This window comes from Rattus rattus, chromosome 1 (genome assembly GCF_011064425.1).
Source record: "Rattus rattus isolate New Zealand chromosome 1, Rrattus_CSIRO_v1, whole genome shotgun sequence".
Classification (NCBI taxonomy): Eukaryota; Metazoa; Chordata; class Mammalia; order Rodentia; family Muridae; genus Rattus; species Rattus rattus.
In genome coordinates this window covers 165,957,399-165,985,219 of record NC_046154.1, presented here as the reverse complement: position 1 = coordinate 165,985,219, position 27,821 = coordinate 165,957,399, and the positions used below count along the sequence as shown (strand labels likewise).

At 50.4% G+C, this 27,821-nt stretch overlaps 1 protein-coding gene across 2 annotated transcripts in view; it reads left to right on the top strand.

The window, feature by feature from the left end:
• Positions 1–27,821, top strand: part of Stab2 (stabilin 2) — a 179,249-nt gene that overhangs the window by 149,576 nt on the left and 1,852 nt on the right. For both annotated transcript variants that reach the window (XM_032910792.1, XM_032910783.1), the window contains exons 49-68: positions 276–416; positions 1,926–1,985; positions 2,960–3,136; positions 4,899–4,988; positions 5,540–5,686; positions 7,131–7,187; positions 8,246–8,375; positions 10,225–10,374; positions 11,777–11,881; positions 13,385–13,492; positions 14,865–15,058; positions 16,668–16,809; positions 18,262–18,395; positions 20,642–20,807; positions 20,923–21,029; positions 22,245–22,364; positions 23,109–23,249; positions 24,412–24,519; positions 25,173–25,301; positions 27,367–27,483. In XM_032910792.1, the coding sequence (XP_032766683.1) occupies positions 276–416; positions 1,926–1,985; positions 2,960–3,136; positions 4,899–4,988; positions 5,540–5,686; positions 7,131–7,187; positions 8,246–8,375; positions 10,225–10,374; positions 11,777–11,881; positions 13,385–13,492; positions 14,865–15,058; positions 16,668–16,809; positions 18,262–18,395; positions 20,642–20,807; positions 20,923–21,029; positions 22,245–22,364; positions 23,109–23,249; positions 24,412–24,519; positions 25,173–25,301; positions 27,367–27,483 (2,523 nt within the window). The remainder of the gene's footprint in view (positions 1–275; positions 417–1,925; positions 1,986–2,959; positions 3,137–4,898; positions 4,989–5,539; positions 5,687–7,130; positions 7,188–8,245; positions 8,376–10,224; positions 10,375–11,776; positions 11,882–13,384; positions 13,493–14,864; positions 15,059–16,667; positions 16,810–18,261; positions 18,396–20,641; positions 20,808–20,922; positions 21,030–22,244; positions 22,365–23,108; positions 23,250–24,411; positions 24,520–25,172; positions 25,302–27,366; positions 27,484–27,821) is intronic.

The following is a 27,821-nucleotide window of genomic DNA, read 5'->3' as shown; positions in this document are numbered from 1 at the left end:
TGTGGGCTTTCAGAACCGTGTTGCTATAAGCAGCCAGCCAGGTCGTCTGATTATATATTACTTGCTGCTAACCTCATGGGTGAAGACTGCGTTCTCCTCTCCATTTCCCTTGCGGATCTTAATAAATGATGTGCTTACGTCACATGGGCCTTCAGGCTCCGCCCTTGGAGGAGGACTTGGCTTTCCCTGCACACAAGGGAAGCCATAGTTCTGCAGGGAAGGGCTGGGGAGTCCCTCTGTGCTCATGCCTTTTCGCTGGTCTCCTTTGTCCTCAGGACACTGTGTTCATAAACAATGAGGCGAAGGTCCTGTCCAGTGACATCATCAGCACCAATGGCGTCATCCACGTCATAGACAAGTTGCTGTCTCCCAAAAACTTGCTTATCACCCCCAAAGATGCCTTGGGCAGGGTTCTGGTAGGTAACCCACTGTCACCCTTCCACTCGTGCTGTCTGTGCCGTCCTCCTTCATCTGACGTCTGGTGGGAGGCATCCCTTTTGAAGCCTTGTGATCCTGTGGCTTCAAGCCTAGCAGGCATAAGCAGGCAGAGGTTGCTTTAACTCAACACATGGATTCCAGCCGGGGGCAGTGATGTCTGCCCCAGCCCCGCTGCTCCGCATGTTCAAGTACGAGTATTATCTTAGCCCAGGAGTTTAAGGCCCGCCTTGCCAATATAGTAAAACCCTATCTCCTAACAAAAAAAAAATATATAAATAAATAATTTTATAAATTTGCCTTTAGTGTCCACGAGGGAAAGTTGTCATATATAGATTTGGAGACGGAAGGAGGCGGGGAGAGGGAAGGGAAGGTGGATAATTAGATCTCACTAAAATAACCCAGGAGTGAAACTGCTTCTTACTGGACAGAAAGAGAAGCTTTAACTCTTTGTCCACGCATTTATTTCTTCTCTTCATAGTGGGGATTAAACCCAGGGCCTCGTACGTGGTAGGCAAGTGCCTTCCTCCTGAAATCAGCCTCCTTTCCTTTCTGTTTTGAGACAGCGTCTTGCTAATTTGCTTAGGCTGGTCTTAAACTCACTCTGCAGCCCAGACAGGCCTCTAACTTCTCATTCTCCGGCCTCAGACTCCCAAGTAGCTTAGGGTTACAGGCCTCAGCCACCCGGCCCAGTTTTAGTTTTGCGTTAGATTCAGTTGTTTTAATAACCTTGTTTTGGTTTTTAGTACTGGCCACCTGCCTTCATCACAGGTGGCTGAATAGAAAGGAGTCTCTTAAGCTAGCAGGGATATGAATGACTCCTTTGGGTGCCACAGTCTAAGTTCAGTGCTTCACCGGTGAGAGCAAAGCAAACTAGAAAATCCTGAAACAAAGGACCTCTAATCCTACCGTAGGGCCATCCGACTGACACAGCCTCCCTCCCTCACCAGCAGGGCCCTAGAGACGAAACCACTCACATCCACACCATCATGCCCCAGTGTCCCTGCTAGGTGCACCTCCTCGTGCTCCTTCTCACCAACAGATCTTGGGTTTGTTGGTCCTGCACCGGCCATATGGGTTTCTAGCTGCAAGGGAGTATGGGAAATGTGTCCAGCTTTCTAACCTGGACAGGAGAAAACTGCTATGTGTGCCAATAGTTAGCTCCCGCTGTCTCACCGCCATTGTGAGCAGTTGGGTTGTATTGAAGTACTGGTAAACTGTCTGAAGGGCATGTTCAACCTACATGCGTGTCCCAGGAGAGCCACAAATGTGGCCCAACACAAAACAACAAACTTACTTACGACACTAGATTTGTTTTGTCTATCGAGTGAGAGTAGCCGCCTCCAGAAGGCGCCATCCCCCAGTCGTGGAGAATGTACCGTCTGTCTTTCCCTGCACGGTTCTCAAGAGGGAACTTTGTAGACAGCACTGTCAAAACGGTTGTTCACACTTAAGGATGAAAAGTTTGATGTCCTTTCTTGCCTTTGCAGCAAAATCTTACTACAGTGGCAGCAAACCACGGATATACCAAATTCAGCAAGTTGATACAGGTAACACACTAAGGGGGACGAGGACTTGAGGACATGAGGACAGCCCTTCTGAAACTCTGCTTTCTTAGGTCTGCCTGCGTTTCTACCTGCCAGAGGCACAACCTACCCTGACCAGTTCCCAAAGAGCTCTAAGAACCTGGGTTCCCCACAAAGCACATCCCATACTAGGTCCTCAATTGCATAAAGACCTAAGTCTCAGAATCTCTAGGGAGCTTGTTAGAAATGGGGGGTCCGACGTGTTCAATCCTGAGGATTCCCAGGGCAGAAGAACCAGCTCCTAGAAGCTGTCCTCTGATCTCCACACACAGCCTTCAGTAAATACAGACAAATAAATGTAATCAGTACATTTTAAATGAGACTTTCAAAGGACGTTATAAATGAGAAATCTTTGTCTACCGTGCCATCCTCAGAACTCCATAGTCACCCTGTATCTGATCAACAATTGGGTGAACAGTTTTAGAGTAAATTGGGAAATCTCTCAGTGAACGTCATGAAGCTTACCTCATAGGGGAAAAAAATCAATACATGCGATGTTACCATACCATGTAAGGTTCAAAATGACTTCTGTTCATCTTGGCATTTCTTTGGGGTAAATTTTATCTAGAAGCTTTATAAGCAAACCTACATATCTCAGTACAGTAGAGAGTTGATTTTTTAATGAAATGTGAGGTGAAAAAAAACTAGTCATGAGATATTAAAATATTTGAACAGAAGTAGTATCAATAATGATATTTATTGAAATTTACTTTCCTACTGACAGAAGCCTAGAGTTTGGCTTCCTGGCTTGCCTTCTAAGGAAATGGGGTTCAGAATGGTTGGGTGCAGTGCTCTATCTTCTAGCTGTGAGCTCTTGAACCTTCAGAACCTGACACGCCACTGTCCGGGTCACGGAGAGACTGGCTCGCATATCAGGGAGGGACCTTACTGCATGGTGCGTGCCCACAGCAACCAGAGGACGGTACCCTGTGTTTCAGGACTCAGGCTTGCTGTCAGTCATCACTGACTCCATCCACACCCCAGTCACTGTCTTCTGGCCTACGGACAAAGCCCTGGAAGCCTTGCCCCCAGAGCAGCAGGACTTCCTGTTCAATCAAGACAACAAGGACAAGCTGAAGTCTTACCTGAAGTTCCACGTGATCCGAGACTCCAAGGTAGGCTTCAAAATGTCCCACGGAAATATACGGACTGGCACGGAGGCCCCAAGACCCGGGGTTCACCACGTGTCCCTGTCTTAGGGTTTTATTGCTGTGAAAAGACACCATGACCATGGAAGCTCTTAGAAAACACTGCCTTACGGTTTTAGAAGTCCTGTCCCTTCTCATCATGGCGGGAAGCATGGCAGCATGCAGGCAGACATGGTGCTGGAGGGAGAGCTGAGAGCTGTTCCGCAGGCAGCAGGAGGAGGCTGCGTCCCACACTGGGCAGAGATTGAACATGAGACCTCAAATCCCACCCCCAAAATGACACACTTCCTCTAACAAGGCTCCACCTCCTAATATCGCCACTCCCTAGGGGCCAAGCTTTCAAACACTCGAGTCTCTGGGGGTCATACCTATTCAGACCACCACAGTCTCCTTCCATCCATGGGATGAGGGAAGCTTCACCCTCTCTGCCCCCATTGTGCCCTCCCCTGATTGCCATACTTGGTTGCTAACTGAGGTATACCAGGTCTGGTTCTGTTGTCTGGACCAACACCCCACACCCAAGAGCACCCACTCCCTCTTGACCTGTATACTGTCTCGGCACACTCCCATGTCACATGGCAGAATGGCAGCTGACAAAGGTCCCCCTCAAGCCTTTCCAGGCAGTCTCTACTGCTCCTGATGCCAACATCCCTAAGCAAATGACTGGTTCATCTTCATGCAGTCAGTTACCAGCCCCAGGACCTAGGCAGCTGTCCTAGAAAAAGCCAGATCACATGGGGAAATGGCAGCCCTCAGTGAGGACATCTGTCACTCCGAGACAAGGCTCCACTCCAAGGTGCCAGTGTCCTGACTTCAGTCCACTCGTAATGTCCAGGTGGCTTCCTGGGTCTGCACAAATCACCACAGCCTTGGGACTGCATAGTCATTCCCTCACTGCGGTTGAGGCTAAACCTCTGTCAAGGTAGCAAGGTCATTTCTCTGAGGGGCTCTGCAGGAGTCTCTTGCCCGAGTCTCCCCTGGCTGCTAGTGGTTTCTGGCGGTCCCTGGCAATCCTTAGCTGTGCATCCATGCACTCTGCCTTCGTCTTCCCACCGCCGTCCCCTCTCTGTGTCTCGGTGTACCCTCTGGTAGCCTCCTCTTCCAAGGATGTCGTTTATATTAAGAGCCCACCCTACTTCAGGACCGTTTCATCTTGCCTAACTACTAACTATATTTACAGAGACCTCGCTCCCAAATAAGATCATATTCTAAGGTCGTTAGGATCAAGATTTTATATAGTTTTGTTATTCTTTTTTCTTGAAACAGAGTCTTACTATGTAGTCCTAACTAGCTTGGATCTCACTGAGTAGACAAGACTAGGCTAGCCTTGGACTCAGAAGTCTGCCTGTCTCTGCCTCCTGAATGTTGTGATCAAGGTGTGTGCCACCATGACTAGCTATGACTTTTAAAGGAGCACATTTCAGGCCACAAAGATGCCCTGAACCTTTTCCCATCTAACTCCACTCATCTTCACACACCTAGACAGCCCAAGGATGTCCGGGATGCCCAAGCACAGATGCCCTTATAGACCGTTCCTCCAGAAGAAGCCTCCATCCCCGGAAAGTCGTAGGATGCCTCACCTTTTTTTTACATTCACTGCCGCTTTAGCTTGAGTTAGTCAAACACGTAGGAAATCTTGTGTTACCCATCTGAGTTTGGTTTGCTGGCATGAGTCCTCTGGCCCTTTAGCCCCACTGAAAACGTTAACACGGCTACCTCTCTCCCTCAGGCTTTAGCCTCAGACCTCCCCAGGTCTGCTTCCTGGAAGACCCTGCAAGGCTCGGAGCTGAGTGTGAGGTGTGGAACTGGCAGTGACATCGTGAGTGTCATGGGGTGAGGGTGATCACATGACAGGAAAGGGAAGGGTGATCACATGACAGGAAAGGGGAGGGTGATCACATGACAGGAAAGGGGAGGGTGATCACATGACAGGAAAGGGGAGGGTGATCACATGACAGGAAAGGGGAGGGTGATCACATGACAGGAAAGGGGAGGGTGATCACATGACAGAAAACCTTCTCCATCATGTCTTGGGGTTGAGGGTGACCCCATGACATGAAGGCTGTTTCCCAACCATTCCTATCCTGAGAGGCATTCAGGTATCTTGAGGTGTTTGGTGCATTGTTTTTGCAAGCTCTTTTTCTGTCACCGCCTTCAGGAGTGGCTAAGAGGCACCTGATGCACCTGAAATTCCAGGCTCTCATGACAAATGCAGTAAAACCCTACAAGTTTATTTATTTCACTCTTTTCTAGGCCTTGTAGGTGCTGGCCACGTTATACCTTGTGGGAGGAAAACAAGTTTGGAAGAGATTATTGATTCTCTCTCTCTCTCTCTCTCTCTCTCTCTCTCTCTCTCTCTCTCTCTCTCAGGGTGAGCTCTTTCTAAATGAACAAATGTGCAGGATCATACAACGGGGACTCTTGTTTGACGTGGGTGTGGCCTATGGCATTGACTGCCTACTCATGGATCCTACCCTAGGTGGCCGATGTGACACTTTTACTACCTTCGATATTCCGGTCAGTCCTAAAACTACAAAATAGGGCAAGAACCTTGTACCAGAGACCAGCCCTGGTGATCCAACATAGGCCCCAAGGAAGAGCCATGATGAGACCAGGCCCCAGGAAACCTGAGGGCCAATAGATGGCATTCTTCAAACTCAGAACCAACAAGCATCTGCTTAGCCAGTTGCAGGCCTTGAGTGTTCTTGGTTAGCCACCATCTACCCATGATTCCCTCATCACTAAGGAAGCAGTGCTTGGATACCAAATGCTAGCCTTCTATGGTGCCATTCATTTTTAAACCCATCCATTCACTTATCCATTCAACAAACATTGTTCTGAATTCCTACCAGGTTACATCATATATTAATGACATACTTGGCAATTAACAAAAACGGTTCCATATTAATGTGTGTATACATAGGAATATGTATGCATACATACATACATAATATATGCCCTACACACCTTCATTCAACTTCCTATTCATCCAGTTTGCCACACTGAAAGATCCTGGGTCGTGGGCCCTCCAATCTGCAAAATATGTCCACCGTACAAAATATGTTCCCCTTCCTTCGTCCAGCCAGGAATTACAGATGAATGCTAGCTTCCTGCTGTTCTGCTCCGTGCTCCTCTGACCCCAGAGCAACCCCATACAGTAGCTGCTCCCACCTCTACCGTGTAGACTTGGAAACCCAAGGGGAAGTGACGACATAGGAGAGCTTGTCACTGTACCATGTCAGCATCTGGTATCTCTCAGTCTAGTAAATAAGTCAGCTTTAGGATCCCATCTTAAACAGGAGATGAAAGAAAGTTTCTTCCCCTGCTGTATCAGGTGTAACTTTCTTAATTTGTAGAATGTCTCCATACACCTTTTTCCAGCTAGTTAGTTCCTCTCGACAATTCCCCAGAGGTCAAACGGCAGCGAGAAGTATTGTCCCTGTGCAGCGCCTTCTGAAAACTAAAGTTCAGAGCGTATCAGCGTTTGGTCAGAAGTCTCACAGCTGACTTAAAATGCATTCCCATGTTCCCACATCCCCACTGCTACAGTGTGCCCATACCATACTTCCTGGGCCCGGCTCTGTATATCAGGGGACTGATTTCAAAGGGGCCTCCAAGACAGACCTCAGAATTCTCCAGGGCAAAGTGAAGTGTATGTGTTTATACGATCTCCATCATAGCCATATCTTAATCACGATTAAGGGGTGGGGTGTGTGTGTGTGTGTGTGTGTGTGTGTGTGTGTGTGTGCGTGTGTGCGCGCACTGAGTACACAGCAGGCCTGCAGTGCAGGGACTACAGGCATGCACCACCATGCCCAATATTTTATGGGATTGAACACTTTCCTGGCTAAACCATCTTACCAGATTGAGTTCCTAATTAGCTCATGCAGACACTAGCCAGGAACGTCTCCTTGCAGTTGCTAATATTCTCACTATTAAGGTCTCTCGCATTGCACCCTAGGGGGAGTGCGGGAGCTGCGTCTTCACTCCCAGATGCCCATTGAAGAGCAAACCAAAGGTAAGCATGAGTCATGTGATTTGGAGGGCCAGGGCGATGCTGCATTCTCAGACAAGAACAGACTCATACAGGGTGGTATGGCCCCAACATATGTGTATCATTCTCAGACCTCAGTCTTCTGGTCAGGGTGGTGTGTGTACATGTGGAAGGGCCTGTGCGTGTGTTTCATGTGGTGAGATGAGTGTTTGCAGCCCAGGCAGTTGGTTAGTTTACTGCCCAACTTCTAGGAACTATCTTGGCAATTCATAACATTACATACCTAGAAGAGAATAGAAAATTATTACAGTTATAAAAATGGTGCATATTACTATCTGTCGTATGCTGGGATATACATATGTGTGTGTGTATGTTATGGGGAGGAAATGAATCTCAGAGAAAGAGGGCATTCAGGCCAAGGCCACACAGCAGTTAAGAAGCAAAGCTGGGAATTAAGACGGGAAGCCGTGTACAGTCACGGCCAAGACTATCAGTCTTGAGTCCATGGGTGTGGGGACAGGTTGTAGCAGTCTTCGGCAAGTTAGATGGCTTGCCAGTGTTGCCTCTGCAGGGGGCAGTGGACGAGCAATGATCTGTAGTCGTTAGGAAAGCACACAACTTCAGATGCAGAGGTAGATCTGGTGTATCTAAGTGGTTGGCACAGAGTCAATGCTCATCAAGTATTATTCAAATTACTCATTCTGTAGTCAAGAACTTGGCTGTGGATTCAATGGTAAAGCCTACAATCACACGCACGCACGCACGCATGCACACACACACACACACACACACACACACACAGAGTCACTCCTACAGTGAATCTCACCCCTTCCTTGCTGAGGATGGTGTGATGGGAACTTGCCTCTCCACACCATCTCCAAGGAAGCACTCCATTTGCAAACAGCTCCAAGGTTGAGTTCAGGGCTCCCGTTCCGCCCATTCACTCTTGGCCTGCCTCCCTTGAACATCCCCCTCTTAACCTTGGTAGTACCAATACCCTCCACTAGGGAGGCGCTGGAGCCCCAGCAGCCCAGCCCAGTGGAGGAAGGTAGCAACTGCAGGTCTCCTCTCTTCCCCTCCAGGGCGTGAAGAAGAGGTGTATCTACAACCCGTTACCTTTCAGGAGGAACGTGGAAGGCTGCCAGAACCTGTGCACCCTGGTGATCCAAACCCCCAGGTGCTGCCATGGTTACTTCATGCCAGACTGTCAGGGTGAGGTTGCTCCTTCTTGCCTTTCTAAAGGGGTGTGGGCAGGCTGTGCTTTTTAAAGTACCCAAGTTCTAAGGAGGCAGGGAAACTCCACCCTCATGGTTCCCAGGCCTAAGCCCAGCTCACTGAACAGTCGTGCGTTCGTCTCTCTTCGTGTTTTGAGTTTACGGAGATCCCATGTGAGCATCCACTTTCATGTTTAAAGTCGGGCCACATCTGGGCTGAAGCACAGGCCTGTAATCCAGCAAGGTAGGAGGCTGAAGCCAGAGGACACAAGCTCAGGGCCTCCCTGAGCCATGGAGTAAGGACAGGCAAGAGCAGCCTGGGTCACTTAGCCGCTGCCTCAGAATAAAAAGGCTTGGGATATGGTTCCTAGTAGCATGTGGCCAGCATGCATAAGGCCCTGGGCTTAATTCCCAGTACTGCAGAAATATAAAAACAAACAAACAAACAAACAAACAAACCCAATAAAATTAGATCACAGGCATTTCCCCCTGGTGCTTTAAAATACATGCCCTATTATCTATCCACTGTGGTCTCCGTACCGTGTCTGTCACGTGGGGAAGCATGCCTGTGTAAGCGCTTTGGCATGATTCTCTCTTCGAACAGCGATGGCCTGATACAGTTTTGTGGACCACGGTTCCCTTAAAGTCCACAGTTACGGGGGCATAGCATCATCCTGGCTTCTTTGGCTCCTTGTCAAAGGGAGTTTGATCTCCATTTGGAAACCTTGGTACAACTCCTACTGACTAATCCACCAGCAGCAATGCCTAACAAAGGCCTACAAAGCACGCCCCATCTGCTGGGCTTTGCTCTAAGTAGGCACATCATAGGCACATCGTTGAATACTCACATGTGCTGGCTGGTACATAGTTTTGACCGCACTGCCGGTCCCTTTAATAGATGGGAAATAGCAGCTCAGGAAAGTTAAGAATAAGCTATGATGGTCCTCCTGCCTTGTGTGTTCCACTCATGGTCTAGAGCAGGGTTTCTCAACCTTCCTAATGCTGTGTGACTCTTCACATAGTTCCTCACGTTGTGGTGACCCCCCAAACCATAAAATTATGCTCGCTGCTACTCCATAGCTGTAATTTGCTACTGTTATGAATCATGATATAAATATCTGATTTGCAGGATAGCTGAAATGGGACCTCTGTGAAACCCAGTCCCCAACCCCCAAAGATGTCAGGAACCCACGGATTGAGAATCATTGGTCTGCAGGAACACGCTGGGCTGGATGCAGTCACCCAGCTCCCAGTCTCCATCATTAAAATGTGGAGCACTAAAAGACCATTAGAAACCTTTACATTTGTTTATCCCTGTAGACTTTTAAGATGCTCTCAGAGTGGAGCTGCAGCTCAGTTGGAACGCACAAGGCCCTGGGTTCAATTCCCAGCACAGCATACGAGGTGTGAGGGCACATACCTGTAACCCCAGCACTCAGGAAGTGGAGGCAGGAGGATCAAATATTCAAGTTAAACCTTGGCAGCATAGCAAGTTCAGTGCCAGTAATGGTGTGGTATAGGTCAAGCTGGCCCCGTGTCATGGTCACTATTGTCATAGCCACTAACACTTAGAACTACAAAGAACTAAAGCTCAGACCAGGTTCTCCACTTGGTCCAAGCCTCCTCAAATCCAGGCCCCGGTTACAGCATACAGCCCATGGCCCTGTCGAGGTGGAATCAAATCAGACACTCGAAACACGGGTCCCGAATGCCAGTGGCTCACCCTGTATGTGCGCTGACCCCCCCAGGAGCACTGAGAGGTGTCAGAATTAACAGTGTGTTTACAGCGATGCTGGGCCCTGGTCTTGGAGACCGCGTGCACTCACTGATGTTTCCTTTCCTTCCAGCCTGCCCTGGAGGACCAGATACACCATGTAACAACCGGGGCATGTGCCGCGATCTGTACACACCCATGGGACAGTGCCTATGCCACACCGGCTTCAACGGGACAGCCTGCGAGCTCTGCTGGGATGGGAGATTTGGGCCTGACTGTCAGCGTATGTGGCCTCTTGCCTTTGTTAGCCTGTTTGCCCCCTGTATGTTCCCTGTCCTCATCCCCACCACCCACTTGACCTAGAAGTAATTTTTCTCCCACCTACTTGCTCCCCATACATCTTTTCCCTCCTTGGATGTAGTCCCTTGAAAGAGCCTAGCTTCTAGAAACTCACAGCCCCTGAAGTCACCCAGGAACAGTGGCTGAGCCACACCCACTCACTGAATCCTGCACACACATGGTGACTACCGGCATTCATCAAGTACCCATCATGTGCCAGGCGCATACAGGTTTCCATTCAATTCATAGCATAACCTCGGAGGTAGGAACTGATGTTGATAAAGGAACCAAAGTGGGAAGAGATTAAGCGATGCACTTGCCTACTTGAAACTAACCTATGGTTCAGGGGTACAGAGGTTGGAGGGGTATAGGGACAATCCGGCCCTCATCAAAGAGGGTAGAGAAATGGAAAGTTATAAAAGCTGTGTAGGTTTGCAAGCAGGTAACAGATCTGAACAAGAGAATCTAAGCTTGCAGGAGTATCAAGAGCCGGCAGACAGACCCTGCAGCAATGCTGAGGACGTCATCAGTCAGCACACAGGGCCGCTGAGCTCTCAGAACTGTGATGAGGAACTGGGGTTTGGATTTCAGTTAGTTAACATCGCAATGGCCACCATCCTCATGCGCAAACCAAAGTGGCTTTTCTGGAGGAAAACAAACACAGAGGTCTAGGCAAGTGGGCCTGGCCCTGACCTGCCAGAAACAGCAAGAGTGGGTAAGGAAGGGGGAGAGAGGAAGGAAAGGAAGCCTGGAGGTCACCAGGAGCCAGCGCACATAGGGAACTCTAGACCAGAGGAAACTGATCAGTGTCTGTTCTAAGTGTGACGGGCAAAGCGGCCAGTGAGGGGTTGGGAGCAGAGGACTGTTGTGAACACATTACAAGGGATCGCTGTAATAGCCCTGTGGAGTTCACACAGTAGGAGAGCAAGTGCTGAGACAGGGCCACCACTGGGGAGGCTGCAGCAGCCATGCATAGAGGCTGGGGCAGCCGGGAGGCCAGCACTGGTGATAGCAGCTAGGGCTGGCACTCCATACTGAAACAGTAAACAGTAGGCAGCAGAATTGGTGTGCGGCTTTGAATTGTCTTTTTAAATAGATTCCTCCAATGAAGTCGCCCCCCCCATCTGTTCTGTGACGTGCCCCACGGCACTCTATTTCTGTGATACAGCATTGTGACGTTTATCATCACATGTTCAGCCATACGAAAACACAGCCTTACCTATCATGAGCTTCCCATGCTCTGGCCTGTGGATTTTGGGAATTCTGAGGGAAAGCAATGACTGCAGTAGAAGCCTGGTGACCCTCACGCTGACAGTGCCGTCCCTCATTACTGATTTCTCTTACAGCCTGCAGCTGCTCCGAGCATGGACAGTGTGATGAGGGGATCACAGGCTCTGGGGAGTGCCTCTGTGAAACAGGGTGGACAGGCCGTTTCTGTGACACTCCCACAGGTCAGTTGGGGAATGGCCAGTCACTGGCAGCCTTTGGCTCGAGGGGAGTCTATTGAGAGAAGGCAAGTAAACTGGAATCTGAGTGATAGCTGGGAAAATGACAGTGAGGGTATTCCCACCTTCACATGTAAGCAGTGTGGGTGCTCCCACCTCCACCTGCAAACACTGAGGGTGCTCCCACCTCCACCTGTAAACTGTAGGTATTCCCACTTCCACCTGTAGACTGTGGGTGTTCCCACCTCCACCTGTAAACTGTGGGTGTTCCCACCTCCACCTGTAAACTGTGGGTGTTCCCACCTCCACCTGCAAACACTGAGGGTGTTCCCACCTCCACCTGTAGACTGTGGGTGTTCCCACCTCCACCTGTAGACTGTGGGTGTTCCCACCTCCACCTGTAGACTGTGGGTGTTCCCACCTCCACCTGCAAACACTGAGGGTGTTCCCACCTCCACTTGTAAACATTGAGGGTGTTCCCACCTCCACCTGTAAACTGTAGGTGTCCCCACCTCCACCTGTAGACTGTGGGTGCTCCCACCTCCACATGTAAACAGTGGTTTGAACTGTGGCCTGGATTTCTGGAGGTTGGTGGGTCGGAAGGAAACTTGGTAAAAAGTTTTACATGCAGTGGGGATGTCTCATTATGGTGGAACTCAGACCCAACCAAGTGCATGATGACAGAAATCAAGTGGTGTCAGGCAACTGGTGTCAGTCTCTGGCGTCCTGAGATCAGGATGTGGTCCCTGATTCTGCTACTTACCGCATGAATGGCCTTGGACAGCCCACAGTCACCTTGCTCATCTGTAGAAAGTACAGTACACTCTACAAGGGAAGGGTTGCCGGCACTACTCTGAAGGGCCGGTGTTTGTCTCTGCCGGATCCATCACAGTTGCTTCCGTTACTATTGTGGTTGTCCTCACCGTCACAGTCTTGATCCATGCTTTTCTGAAACCGAAGTCTCTATGCTGTAAAAGGTCAAATTATTCTGCTTAAATCAGTGGCCTTTCCTCCTTCCTGGAGTCAAGAGCGTCACTGGGCTCTTGGGTAGGCTTCAGCAGCTCTAACACTATGATTGACTTCGCTTCCATCCCTGCCTACCCACCCAACAGCTGCAGGTTGCCTGTGCTAACCACAGCCCCATCCGATCACCAGAGTGCCAGACTTCTCCCCAGCTCAGCAGTGTCCTGGAAAAACAGTGAAATTTCTCTTCAGTTTAACCTCCTCTGCCTGGTAGCCATGTTCTTGGGGCAAAAGAGTTTGTCGGACAGGTTCATACCTGCTTGCAAGCTTGGGGGGATAAAGTTTTAAACCACTAAGGCAGCCTGTGCGTTATAATCTGAACGGCTTTGCAGACATATCTTAGACTCAGCTAGGAGGGAGCGTCCTTAGCAACCATCCCCCCTCTTTGCCACTTAAGAAACACCTGAAGAGTCCTGGGAGAGCGAATAGGTGAGACTGACACGACACAGTGGGGCGCAGGGTGAAGGGAGACCTCTGTCTTCACAGCTGTGATTCCAGTGTGCACACCTGCTTGCTCCGTGCACGCCACCTGTATGGAGAACAACACGTGTGTGTGTAACTTGAACTACGAAGGTGACGGACTCACGTGCACAGGTCAGTCCTCTGTTTACTCGGGAAACAGGAGCAGGCATGGGAGAGGAGCAGGGTGAGGTCACACAGGCTGGGCTGCATCCTGACCCTTCCACTGTTGGGCCTCTGTGACAATGCCTGTCCTCTCTAGGACTCTTTTCCTCAGTGGTTTGCTCAGAGTTGCCCCGCCTACCTCCCAGGCCACAGTTTTAAATTTTTTAAATTGCTTTGCAAAACAAGATATACTTGTATTTCATAGGTTTTTTTTTTTTCTAACTCAACAAGTAATCAGTCTTGCTTGGAAAATGCAGAAGCTGAATACAGCATTAAGATGGGAACGTGAAGCCTGAAGATTACATATCTTCCGGCCCCATTACCCTGTCTGCCAGTGAGAGGGAACCCAGAGCCTTTCAAACGCTAGGCAAGCGCTCTGCCACTGAGCTACAGCCAGCATCAGCGCTGCCAGCGACAAGTGGTTTAGGGGTGTGCCTGGCACAGAGTCTCATGTTTAAAGGTGCACAAACCAAGAAAACGTATATTCCGTCTTTTATATAAGAATTCGAAGAGCCTTCAGAGCTAGCACATGTAGGCTGGGATGGAGAAGGGAAAGGAGGAGGCAAACCTCCATCCCTTTAAATTGGCAAAAATCAGATCTTCTGACACTCACCATATGTCACACCACACTGCAGGAGAACTGAGAAGTACCACCATCCCGTAGACAGGCCATAACACATTCCACGTACAACTCTGTTTACAACAGAAGAAGAAGGGGCGTGGTGAGCAGTCTCAACCTCGTGTATTTTCTGAAGTTTTCCGTGAGCAAGACTCAAAAATGATAGATATTGTCCTGCCTGCCCTTTTGTAGTCCAGACCCACCTGCATAGGGATGGTGGCACCCACAGTGGACTAAGATGGCACCCTCCCATGTTAACCATGTATCAAAACATTCTCTCATAGGCATGGCCACAAGTCAATCAGAGCTGGATCTGTTCAGTCCCTCAACTGAGACTCACTCAAATGATTCTAGGCTGTGTCAAGTTAACCAGGACCACGGACATGGACAGACATAGACACATACATACATACATACATACATACATACACACACATACACACACACAGAGCAGGGGAGGAGAGGAGAGAGAGAGGGAAGGGGGCCTAACAGCAAAAGCTCCAATTCATTCTAAAAAATTGTTATCAAAGCTACCTTATGAGTATATGATAAGTGTGTCAGGTGTCCTAAGGACATGACTCATATATAAGCTGGTAGAGCGGCAACAGATCACGGGGACCAGAGACATGGACGTATGACGTCTGCTCTATCCATCCACTGTTAAGAGGCTGACAGAAAGCCCTGGACGGTGGCACATGAAGCCCTCCGCCCTTTCTCTTGCAGTTGTGGACTTCTGCAAACAGAACAATGGGGGCTGTGCGAAGGTCGCCAAGTGCTCCCAGAAGGGCACCCAAGTCTCTTGCAGCTGCAAGAAGGGCTACAAGGGGGATGGCTACAGCTGCACAGAGATAGACCCCTGTGCAGACGGTGTCAACGGGGGATGCCATGAGCACGCCACCTGCAGGATGACGGGCCCAGTGAGTGCCACTTCCTTGGGACGTTTAGGAGAGCAAGCCTTGGTGCCCAGTTCAGCCTGGTGTCCTCAGCTACCCGGCCTCTGCTTTCCCTCTGGCCTCTGCCACACCATCTTTCCCCCTTGGTGCATCTCTAGTAAAAATTCAGTGCATCCTCAGCAGAAAAGGGTATCAGAGTCAGATTCAGTGCAAGCCACATAAGGTCTATTGCGTAGTTCATAGGACTACACGAGCATCACTTCTTAGCTTCCACTACAGCTAGATGAGACCCTCGCATTCAGGGAACCTAGCAGACTGTAGAGCAGTGGTCCTCAACCTTCCTAACTCTGCAGCTATTTGACTCAGCTAGTTAATCGTGTTGTGGTGACCGGCAACCGTAAAGCTATTTTCGTTGCTACTTCATAACTGTAGTTTTACTACTGTTATGAATCACAATATTGATATCTGTGTTTTCTGTTTGTCTTGGATGACCCCTGGGAAAGGGTCATTAGACCACCCCCAGGGGTCACAACTCATAGGCTGAGAACCACTGCTTTAAAGGGCTACCTCCCTCTCCCCCTTCCCCCTCCATCTCCCCCTTCCCCCCTCCATCTCCCTTCCCCTCCTCCCCCTCCCCCTCCTCCCTCTCCTCTCCCTCTCCCCCTCTCCCTCCTCCTCCTCCCTCCTCCCCCTCCCTCCCCCTCCCTCCCCTCTCCCTCCCCTCCCCCCCCCCCCCCCTCTCCCTCCTCCCTCCCCTCCCTCCCGTCCCTCCCCCCCCCCCTCCACCTCCCCTCCCCCCTCCCTCCCCCTCCCTCCCCCTCCTCCCCTTCTCCATTCTCTTTCTCCCCTCTCTCCCTCCTCCCTCCCCTTTCCTACTTGACTATAAATCTATCATGACTCCAGATATAAAGGTCACTAAATCCAATGACGTTGGTAACAAACGGCATGAACGTGACACCTCCTCGGTCTCCAGGGGTTGAGTCAGTTGGGAAGAGAGCTGGTGGGACACAGTGCCCAGTACCAGTTACACACAGATCGGCAGCCAGGCAGCCTTTGAGACTTAGCTCTGAACATATACGGTATGTGGCTGGAGATCAGCCGCTTGTCTCTGAGCCTCAGTTTCCCCACATGAAGCAAGACTAACAACAGAGGAGACATCATAGGGTTTGTAACATTAAACGAGGACAGTCTCTGACTGGACCCGTGGTCACAAAGCAACAATTAAGGACTGTAGCAGGTGCCAGGTATGCGTACGGAGAAAAAAAACAAAAGACAGAGTCCTCACACTCAAGAAGCATAGTTACAGGTGGAGAAAGGGGGGTGCCTAGTACAAAACTCAACACGTGACCCCGGCGCTAGCTGAGAAAGGCCATGAGCAGAGATCAGGGCCGTGTGTGGTAATGGGGGTCAAGAGTTGCATCCTGCAGGCTGCTTTGGGTGAGGGGCTCTCTGAGAAAGCAACCTTTATGCTAAGAATGGCAGCCCTTCGCCATCACAAGCACAAGACAACCTCCATCCTGCTTGCATGGGGCCCGGCACAATGCCTTTCTGAACTGCTCCTCTGCCAGATGCGTGTCCTCTGGTGCCTGGGATCGTGGGGGCTCTTCATGGTTTTCCTGACCTCTTCCCACAGGGCAAGCATAAGTGTGAATGTAAAAGTCACTATGTCGGGGACGGAGTGGATTGTGAGCCTGAGCAGCTGCCGCTCGACCGTTGCTTACAGGACAACGGACAGTGCCACCCAGATGCCAGCTGTGCAGACCTTCACTTCCAGGGTCAGTGTGGCTGCCACCCGGGGTCAAAGGGCCCATCTCTTCAGGCTTGTGTGCAGGGGAGAAAAGGAAGATAAAACAAAATGAAACAGAAACTGAAGACCCACACCTTATCCAGACCCAGTGAGACAGGAGGATCACCTCACAGTGGACCTCGAAGGCTACACCTCGTGGGCTCAAAGGACCCTCTCGGAGTTTCCCTTTCCCACGAGCATTCGTGGAATTGAATCTGGAAAGGGCAGATTGGTGTGGTTAATAACAAAGAGGCTGTCACTGACAGTAGCAGTCTCTTAACAGCTCTTTGCTCCTCACACAGTGACTGGCACATACCCCAGGCACTTCTGAGGATGACTTGAATAGTATATAATCAGTTCACAGGCTAATACAACTCTCACAAGAAAGTAAAAAGCCACAGTACGGAGGCCTAGTGGGCACAGCATGCCGAGACCCCATAGAGAAAAATCACAAAGAGCCCACAGAGTTCACAAAGAGCCAGAGTGGAGAGGGATAGATAGATAGATAGATAGATAGATAGATAGATAGATAGATAGATAGATAGATAGATAGATAGGGATGGATGGATGGATGGGTGGGTGGGTGGATGGATGGAAGGAAGGATAGGATAGGATAGGATAGGATAGGATAGGATAGGATAGGATAGGATAGGATAGGATAGGATAGGATAGGATAGGATAGGATAGGATAGGATATACATGTGATATATCATAATGAATTTTCTTTTAAAAGCAGAGGAGGGGTGAGCATAATAGTACATGCCTTTAATCACACTCAGGAGGCAGAGGTAGTTCGATTTCTGTGAGTTTGAGTCAGCCTGGTCTACATAGAAATTTTCAGGCCAGACAGGACTACATAATGAGACCCTGTCTCAACAAAACAAAACAAACAAACAAACAAAAGCAAGCATAAATAAATAAAAGCTTTTTTTCTTAGATAGAGAAGGGAAATCTACATAGGTGAGATGAGAGATTTTTCCAGAGATATGCAGTAGAGGCCTAGGACTCGAGCGAAGACCCAGCAAATGCCTGGATTGGGTCAAACCAGAGAACATGGGGGAGGCATTTGTGCCCGAAGAAAGAATGGATAATGGGAGGGTTGTACTTGTTAGGGGAGATGGCTGCCACTGCTCCGTGCATGCCTAGTGCCTGCTGAGGCCAGAAGAGGGCGTTGGATCTCCTGGAACAGTCGTGAGCTGCTGTGTGGGCACGCTCTGAAAGAGTGACCAGGGTTCTTAGCTCCTAAGCCAGCTCCCCAGTCCTGTTTCTATAATTAAAAGGTATAACTATTTCAAAGGACGAGCTACCACGTAACTTAAAGAAGTGGCTTCTCTGGGTATCCTGGGCTCCAGTTGGGCTGTACCTCGGAAGTCCTTCTACTCTTTCGCTTCAATCCCTGCCAGTCATTTGGGCTGACGTCATAATCTCTCTCCTCTCCTAGACACGACCGTCGGAGTATTCCATCTACGCTCCCCACTGGGTCAGTACAAACTGACATTTGACAAAGCCAAAGAAGCCTGTGCCAAAGAAGCTGCGACCATAGCCACCTACAACCAGCTCTCCTATGCCCAGAAGGTGGGTTCCCGGTTAAGCAGGTGCCTCAGGCAGAACAAACAGGGAGGTGTGCAGGCAGGCGCCTCTCAAGCTGGAGGAAATCCCCATGACCTGCTTCTTAGAACCAAGCACAAGAAACTCCTGAGGCAGTGCCAAGAGTTCATCATACCAAAGTCAGGCCCCTGCCGTGTGTCCAGCACTGTGCAGGGAGTCGTGTTGGCGTCCTTTCTACATCCCTGGAGGTAGATGTCACCCCTTCAGTTTTCCGCTTAGGGAAACTGGGGCTCAGAAAGGTTAAACGAAATATCCAATGTCACCCAGAGGTGGTACAGCAGAGTGAAGTGCAGATGTCACAGGGGAATGACAGGAAGGCTAGCAACCACAACCTGGGCAGGGTCTCTCTGAAGTCACAAATCAGTCAGCGCTAGGGCATGGGTAGTGGAAGTCCTGGGCCAGCAGGGAGGAGTGGCTCTCAAAGCCTCTGGAATCAGAAGCCCCGCCCATTTGGAAAAGCCAGCACCAAGAAGCCGCATGCTGGTCCCTCCCTAGGAACAAAGGGTCTGGTGTTGAATCCCGTTCACAGTGATTAAAGCCACTGAAACCTGCGGTCCTGGTGCGTGTGTCCTGGTCCTAGTGTGTGGTAGTGTGGCATGCTGAAGTGGCTCAACATCCTGTTACTGAGGGTTCTGGGACACACTGGGTGTGACTGGGTCTTCTGGGTGCCTGCCTGGTGACTTTGTGCAGCTTGCTTTGTCCTGCCTCAGTCATCTTTTCTTAAACAACGTCTTGAGAATTTCAGACATAAGCATCGTATTTACATTGTTTCTGCCCTTCCTCCCTGCCACCAACTCTTCCCATGGCCCCAAAAGTCCCTCTCAAATTCACGACCTCTTCTTTAATTAGTGTTTTGAGCACACACACACACACACACACACACACACACACACACGCATGAGCACGCATGCACATACACACTGCTGAGTCCATTTAATGGTGCTCGTATGAGTATTACATGAGCTTATATGAGCTGACTACATGGGTATGGGAAACTTCTCAGGGAACTCAGACCTGGAGAAAACTAATTCTCCCTCTCTTAGCAGCCATTAAGGGCCTGTAGCTCTTCATCTAGGATGGGGGGCCTTGTGAGATGTCTCTCACTCACGTTGTCTGTCGTGTAGATTTTCTTTAGGCAACCATATTGTTGCGAGGTCACGGATGCAGGTTCCCTGTCACATACAGAGACACCTTTCTCTCAGCAGATGTCCTGGTCCCCTGGCTCTTAGAGTCTTTCTGCCCCCTCTTCCGCTAAGCCTTAGGTATACGAGTTGGGCTATAGAAGTATCAACTGATGCCGGGCACCTCACTTGTTTGCAGCTTTGATCAGTTATCGATCTCTGTAATAATCTCCATATGCTGTAAAAAGAAGTTTCTTTAATGAGGGGGAGCTATACTTGCCTATATATATAATAAGTATTTAGAATACGGTTAGAAATTATACTAGTGTAAGGCAGTGGCTATGTATAGTGGGTTCTCCTCGAGTGTCCATGGCTTCAGCAGCCACAAGCGAATTTCCTGCAATTGAGCAGGCCCTACATCCAATTAGACAGCTCTTGGTTCCCTCCAAGGTACAAGCACGGCCACCGCACCTTTGGAAATCCCTTGCTGTGCTAGTTTTTGCAGTTTACAAGCTCTTTGTCTGGGTAGGACCTCTGATTGTTTGTCTCCGTTGGCATGCTTCCCGTGCTAGAAGAGTTGGTTCTCAGGAAGGAGGTCTCCAAGTCAGTTCCAGCTTGATTCTTCCAAGGCTTATGTCCAACTCAGTGTCTTCAACAGTAGGTCTTACCTGCAGGTTCTGGGAGACAAACAAGAGTAATGACAGAAGCCCATGTTGTTTGGGGGTCTCCTGGACCCCACTGATGCACAGTGGGATCCCAGACCTGGCACTCAGTTGTAGATGGTTGTGGTTCCTGGGGCAAACATTATCACCCTGTACCTCAGCCACTTTAATGATCTCATAGGGATTTTAAAATTACAGCCACAGGGGCGAAGGGGATGGTGATAATGACGAATTAGAATTCTGTCATCAGTCAGGGTTTTGCTTCATTCATCCAATGGCTCGACGGACAGAAATTTAGTGACCTACTATCTCCCAGGTACTGGTGTAGGCCCCACAGAGTTTGCAGTCCGGGTAGGGATCAGAACTAACCAAATGAGTCTACAGCAAACAAGACATTCTACACAGTCCCGTCACCTCCCTGTCTCTGCAGGCCAAGTATCACCTGTGCTCGGCCGGCTGGCTGGAGAATGGGCGGGTTGCCTACCCCACGACCTATGCCTCTCAGAAGTGTGGTGCAAACGTTGTTGGGATCATAGACTACGGATCCAGGGCCAACAAGAGTGAAATGTGGGATGTGTTCTGTTACCGGATGAAAGGTCATTACCCCATCCACTGCAGGCCCTCTGCCCGGACAGCCAATCGATCCCCAAGAGTGAGCAGGGGGGATCAAGCCTCACCTTACTGGGCATGGCCCTTGTCCTTTCTTTCCAGATGTGAACTGCACCTGCAAGGCAGGCTATGTGGGAGATGGCTACTCGTGCAATGGGAACCTGCTGCAGGTCCTCATGTCCCTCCCCTCGCTCACAAACTTCCTGACAGTATGTATCCTGGCTGCCTCGGCCCTCATCTATAAAATGGGGGTGCTGACAACAGCAAACCCCCTGGGGTGGTTGTGGTCTTTAAGTGAGTTGGTACTTTGGCACTGTAAGCATGTGGAAACTTCTGGATTCACCAATGCAGGGCAGGTATTGCCTGTATTTGCATCTATAGCAGTTTAAGAAACTGATCAAACCAAGATATAGCATGGCTGTGTCTTATCCCACAAGCACATCGTATCAGAAGCAAATGGACACGCTTCTGTCCTTCTACAGAATCAGAACTTACTAACAGTTAACTCACAAGCCGTGTCCATTTTATTGGCTGTAATTTACCATGTGATCAGTTATGCCCTTGATCAGATGACCGCTGTCAACCACGGGTCCTTTTATTCCACTATCAATCTAACTCTTGGACCATCTACACTAATACACACATTCACCGGTGACCGATTGACTACAAGAGGGTAAAAGAGGCCACAAAGTTCAAAGGGAGGCAGAGGACTGACCCAGTGCCCAGTCGCCCCAAGTGGTTAGATATTAAAAGAACCTGACAACAGAGACTGGAAGACAGCTCTGGAGGCTCAAGGCAGGCGAGGCTCAGGGTTGGGCAAGTCTTGCTGAACTGCAACTGAACAGGCCCCAGCAAGCCACAGGGACCACACTGAGCTGAAGACCTGGCATTCTCTGCCCCTCGGTCATGAGATGTATGCACAGTACCTGATGGCTGGATGACAGATCAATGAGGACTGGTGTCTCTCCTTTGATGGGTGAGGAGGTTGCACCAACGTCAGGAGGACGTGGCTTAAGAACATAGGCGATTCCTCCTCAGTTGTGTGAGCGAGCTGTTTATCGGCCTGTGCATCATGGCTCCCGTTAGACGGGTGGCGGTGTCTTTGTGCATGTGTGAGATGCAGAACCACCCTGCCTCTGGGTTTGCACTCAACATGGAACCAGCTGCTGCTCTAATGGAGCAGTGACCCATGGCAGGACACAGGCCCTGTGGCAGACAGCAGACAGCAGCAGAGCAGTAACCAGAGTGTCTCAGGCCTGTGGGACTCATTAAGACATCCCGATCCTCCCCCAAGGCCAGGGAGAGGAAGTACAAAGGAAGTCAGACCTGAGCCCAGCAAAACGGTCTTCTCAGAGGCCTCTTCTCCAGCTACCCCAACTCCCACACCACGGTGGCCCATCTGACACTTTCTTCCGTCCACCCAGGAGGTGCTGGCTTTTTCCAAGAGCTCAGCCCGAGGCCGGGAATTTTTGAAACACCTGACTGACCTGTCCATCCGTGGCACCCTGTTTGTGCCACAGAACAGTGGGCTACCGGGAAATAAGGTGAGTGGAGTTCCTGGTGCCTACGCTTTACCCAGGAGTGTTCTCTGTCCCCACCGTAATGGTACAAATCACTCTACCAGTCAGAATGGTGCAGGCCTATAACCCCAGCACTTGGAAGCAAAAGCACAGGGCCTTATCACAGACAACAACCCCCCCGCCCCGATTCGGCAGTTGACAGTTACCCAGCACACATCCGGTGAGCTGCTGCTGCTTCTGGCCTCTGCACGGTCAGCAATCCAGTCTGGCCTGGTGATGGCTCTGCCCTACAGGGTTCTCACAACCAGCAGCTCCAGTCATGACAAGGAGCAGGAGTGCTGAGTGCTGTTCAGTCCTCTGCCAATGAGACACTAACCAACAGCTTACAAGACTGAGCCCAAATCAGGGGAGGAGATAAGGGGCCAGAGGCAAGGATCTAGGAGGGAGAGAAGCATCGGGGCCCCTGGTGCAGTGACATGCCAACCGTCCTCATGATGTGGCCCAAAGAGGAGAGGACTTGCTCAGCTCACCCTGGAGGCTGACCAGCAGGCTGTGAGCTCCAGGTACTACCCAATCACAGGGCTGAAGAGAGATGCCTGCCTGGCACCCACTCTAGATACCGCCAGGAAACATACTTTAGAGAATGAAGATGGCCGTCCACGTGCTAGTTCTATATGAGCCTTGGGAAAGACCCGAACACCTAAGCGGACCTCATTCTCTCCAACTGTTGCTCAGACCTAAGACTCTCATGTCTTTTGTCTCTCTTAGAGCCTGTCTGGCCGGGACATCGAGCACCACCTCACTAATGTCAACGTCTCCTTTTACAATGACCTTGTCAACGGTACCTTTCTGAGGACTATGCTGGGAAGCCAACTGCTCATTACCTCCAGCCAGGACCAGCTCCACCAAGTATGGAAAGTCCTCTGGGTTTATTGAGAGAACTAGAAAAAAAAAAAAATATGTGCCAAGCTCCAGGCCTGAGTAGACACGTGACCGATACCAGCTGTCCTAACATGAAACTCGGCTTTAAATCCACACGTCAAGGGGGTATCAGTGCAAACCGTGGCTATGACATTAAATACTCACAGGCCACCCCAGAGCCTTGGGCATACGCTGGTCTTGGGATCTGAGAAATGAGTGCTTGCTATGAAACTGCTTTGCTTTGGTTTGGTTTTTTTGAGACAGAGTTTCTCTTTATTTCCCTCATTGCCCTGCCTGTCCCAGAACTCACTCTGTAGACCAGGCTGGCCTTGAACTCACAGAGATCTGTCTGCCTCTGCCTCCTGAGTGCTGGGATAAAAGACATCACCCAGCCATCACCCAGCCAAAGAAAAGAAAGTATTCTGAAGATGCTTTGTTCGCTACCTTTGGGTCAGTTTGTTATCCTATCTCAAGCATTAACACTTGAGCTTCCGAGTCAGAGGACCCTGGGATGACCCCCTGTCTCTTGTTAGCTACCCATCTTCTCTGAGCTCAGTTTCTTCATCTGATAACTGGGGACAAGGGTGAGACTGTTAATGATGACGGTGGTGGCAGTGATGGTTGTGGTATTGGAGACCACGGTGACTGTGAACTCTAATCCTCAGAGTTTGTAATGTGGAGACATCGTACCTGTCAGGATAGTCCTAGGTGGCAGTGCTTTAGACAAGTCCCGCCCCCACCCCATCAACATCTGTGCGTATCTGAGTCTGAAGTCTGTTAGGACGTGGCTGTAACTCCACGGGTAGGACACGGCCTCACTCCCACCTACACCACCAGCTAGTGCTTGCAAGACGTTTAACTCCTCTCTAGAGGTATGCTGTGACCCAGAGCCTCAGGGCTTACTGCTCAGGCGCTCTTGGACAAGCCATTTTCCCTCTGGTAGCTCATCTGTCACGTGGAGGGTTGGGGCAGTCAGCCCAAAGGTCCCTGCAGCCCCTCAGATCAGCTTGTTTGGTGGCGCCAAGCCAATGGGTGTTTGAACACAAGGGAGGTTGAACAAAGGGAGGCCTAGGCTCTTAGGCCTGAGAAGCCAAATGGAAAACCTTCCTGCGTGGGCAGCAGATCTCATTCACGCTCTCTCGGTTCCCAGGAGACCAGGTTTGTGGATGGAAGATCCATTCTGCAGTGGGACATCATCGCCGCCAATGGAATCCTCCATATTATTTCTGAACCTTTGAGAGCTCCTCCCACGGCAGCAGTGAGTACCCAGGTTCCAGCGAGGACCCGGGGAAAGTTACATACGCATTCCCCAGACGTCTACCAAGCTTGCAACCCTGCTAGTTTGCTGATCAAAGGGGAAGGATGAGTCAGGGGGAGCCAGCGTAAGGGAAATGAGAAGTCCTGAACTCCCGTTTCTGGGTGTCTCTGAACCTCAGTTTTCTCATCCACACAGTGTGTGCTGGGGAGCTCACAGCACTTCCCTGTCCTGGGAGGACCGCATGGAGACACACCGAGTCCTTAAGGCAGTTGCTGGCACAGCCACACGGTCCAGAAAGGATGGCTGGTTATCGTTAGCAGCCTAACATTTTCCCAGGAGCACCCACGGTGGTTGTGCAAATGAAGTCCAAACCACACTAGCTCTAAAGCCGGTTCTGCTTCTAGAAAGCTGCGGTTTGGGCAAGTACTTATCCTCTCTGCCTCAGTTCCCCACATAAAAATGGGGAAATGACTGTCCGTACCCTTCAGATCATTTTAGTAGGCTCTGGCAGTGATGAGGCCTAAGACTGTATAAATTTGACATTGTTTTTTGAGTCACTCCAAGGTGCCCGGGCAAGTGAGGGTAAGCGAGGGAGTTTCCTCTCCGGGGGAAGCTCCGGTTTAGGAACTGACCCCTTTCCTCTCTGTGTGCAGACGGCTGCCCACTCTGGCCTGGGGACAGGCATATTCTGTGCCGTCGTCCTGGTCGCTGGTGCGATTGCTCTGGCTGCTTACTCTTACTTCCGGCTAAAGCAGCGAACCACTGGTTTCCAGCGTTTTGAGGTGAGAGAGAGAGAGGGAGGGAGAAAGGGGGGGAGAAGAGAGGGAGAGGGGTGCAAACTGAGAAGGGAATGGTGGGGTTGCCTTTTGTGTGTTTCTGTGCACATGAAGATAGCCCACGTCTGTGATCCCAGAGCACCACGGGCTGATGCAGCAGGATCACTGTGTGTGTGTGTGTGTGTGTGTGTGTGTGTGTGTGTGTGTGTCCGTGTCTGTATACATGTCTGTGTGCGTACATACACACATGTACATATACATACATACACATGCATATGCACACATACACATACACACCTGAGGTTGTCCTCTAGCATCCATATGCACATACACACATTGACACAACACCGAGATGTCTGAGACTGGGTGATTTACAAAGAGCCTGAGTTTATTGACCTGTGGCTCTGGAGACTGGGAAGCCAAGGGGCTGGGATAACCTGGCTTCTGACAAGGGTCCCATGCCACTGCAGCTCACAGTGGAGAGCTAAAATGTTAGGTAGAGAAGTGCAGAAGCAGCAAGACACAGCGACAGCCTCGCTCATCGCCAAGCCAGCCACTGTGACTGACACCTGGAAAAGAGTCTGCTGCAGCACACGAGAGGTAGCCCCTCAGCCCTTACAGCCTTCGCCTCCCACAGTCAGTCCACACAGTGGGTTCTGGAGGAACACACGTCAGGCCCACTCCAGCCAGCTCCAGGGACTAGGCTAGCTCAAAGGTGTCCTTCCCCGGAGCTGGTTTTGGTTACGACAATGAGAATAACCACCCACCCATGCTCCTGCCTCCTGGGAGGAGTCTCTACACAAGTACCCACCTTGGTGGGCTTAGGAGTTAGATTGGCTCTGAGGATTGGGATCAGGGTCAAACACCCGCCGTCTCTAGCCAGCAAATCTGCCTTCATTCCACGTGCAGAGTCGTCTACCTCCATCATCCCCAAGCGCCTGAGCCGACCATGGGGTGGCCCGTGTGTCAGTCAGTTTTCTGTAACCATGGTAACATAATATAATGAAGTCATGGTTCTAACCCATGGTCACTTGATGACACGGTCAGGTGGTGACTTTGCCTCTAGACTGTGGTGGGAACACATGTCAGAGTACCTCATGGTGACTAGAAAGCAAAGAGAAAGGAAGAAGGAAGGGGCCAGGGTTCCCAAGTCCCCTTCGTGGGCACGCCCCTCAATTACCAAACTTTGTCCCACTAGGCCTCACCTCCTAAAGGTCCCACGGACTCTTGTGAATGCCAAGGGGTGGGGTCAGTCATGTCTCCAGAGGTGCAGCAACCAAGCTCTCTTCCTTAGGACTCTGCAGTCTTCACTGGTCTCCTCTCCACACTCAGAGAATGTCGTGCGGTACCTCAGGCAACGGCCCAGGCCCTCGAGTAGATAGCTTGCCTATGTTTCAGCTCACAGACGACTCCTAAAAGCATCTATTACTGTAACCAAAACACCACAAACGGCCACGTTTTGCCTAGACGTCTGTTCAGCTCACAGATCTGAAAGCTGAGTGATCTGAGCCCATGTGGCCACCCCGGGAAAGGGCTTTCTTGCTATAGGGGATTCTCCAAGTTCCAAACACAGTGCAGAGAATGAACTAGGGTGACAGCGCCTAGCCTTGGCTCACAGAATCCCAGTCCTACTGGATCATGTGTCACCCACTGTGCCCTGCAAATGCCGCAGCACAACCACGTTTCTGCCCTCCTAAGTAGCTCAAAATGGGGACTACATCTCAAGGCACATTTGGGTGAGAAGATTCAAACCATCACGTTTGAATATGGTAACCAAGTATGCATATAATATGTAACCTAAGTTCAGGGATGACCAGGTAACAAGAGGCTCAACAATGCTTACGGTAGAAAAATTGGCAGCATAAACTACGGGAACATTTCTCAGGGGTAGAAATGTCCTATGGGCCAGTTTGGAAGACATGTTTGGAAGATGGGTCAAATATGTAAGTTGCCGTTTGGGCCCAGTCAGTCACCGCAATACAATGTTGCTGAGAAGGCTCCAGAGGAGAGGAGTGGTTTGGGGACAGGGGACAGTCCTGCCTCTCAACCCTGTCCTTCTCTTTCTGAGCAGTCAGAAGAGGACATTGATGTCTTGGCTTTCGGCAAGCAGCAGCCCAAGAATATTGCAAACCCTCTGTATGAGACCTCAGCGCCGGCACCCCCAGAGTCCTCCTGTGACCCCTTCACAGTGAGTTTGCACTTCACGCTAGGGGTACAGAATGCTGCCTTCCAGCAAACATTAGGGGAAGAGCGGCAAGAGCAGCCTTCTAGAGTGTGTCTCAGACAGCAAGCCTGGAAGCCATTTTTCTGTACAGAATGCCCATCTTTCGGGGAGATGGCACAAGCCTCAAACCAGAGGCTGCCTGTCCTCCACTGTATGGCGGGTGGGGGAGGGGAAGTAAGCCTGCAGAAAGTCCTACCCATAGCCATGCCCTCATCTCTGCCTGGGCAGAGAGCATCTTGCTTGCACAGTTGCCTTTGCTTAAGGTCTTTACCAGGTGATGTTCTGATCTGGTCTTCCGAAGA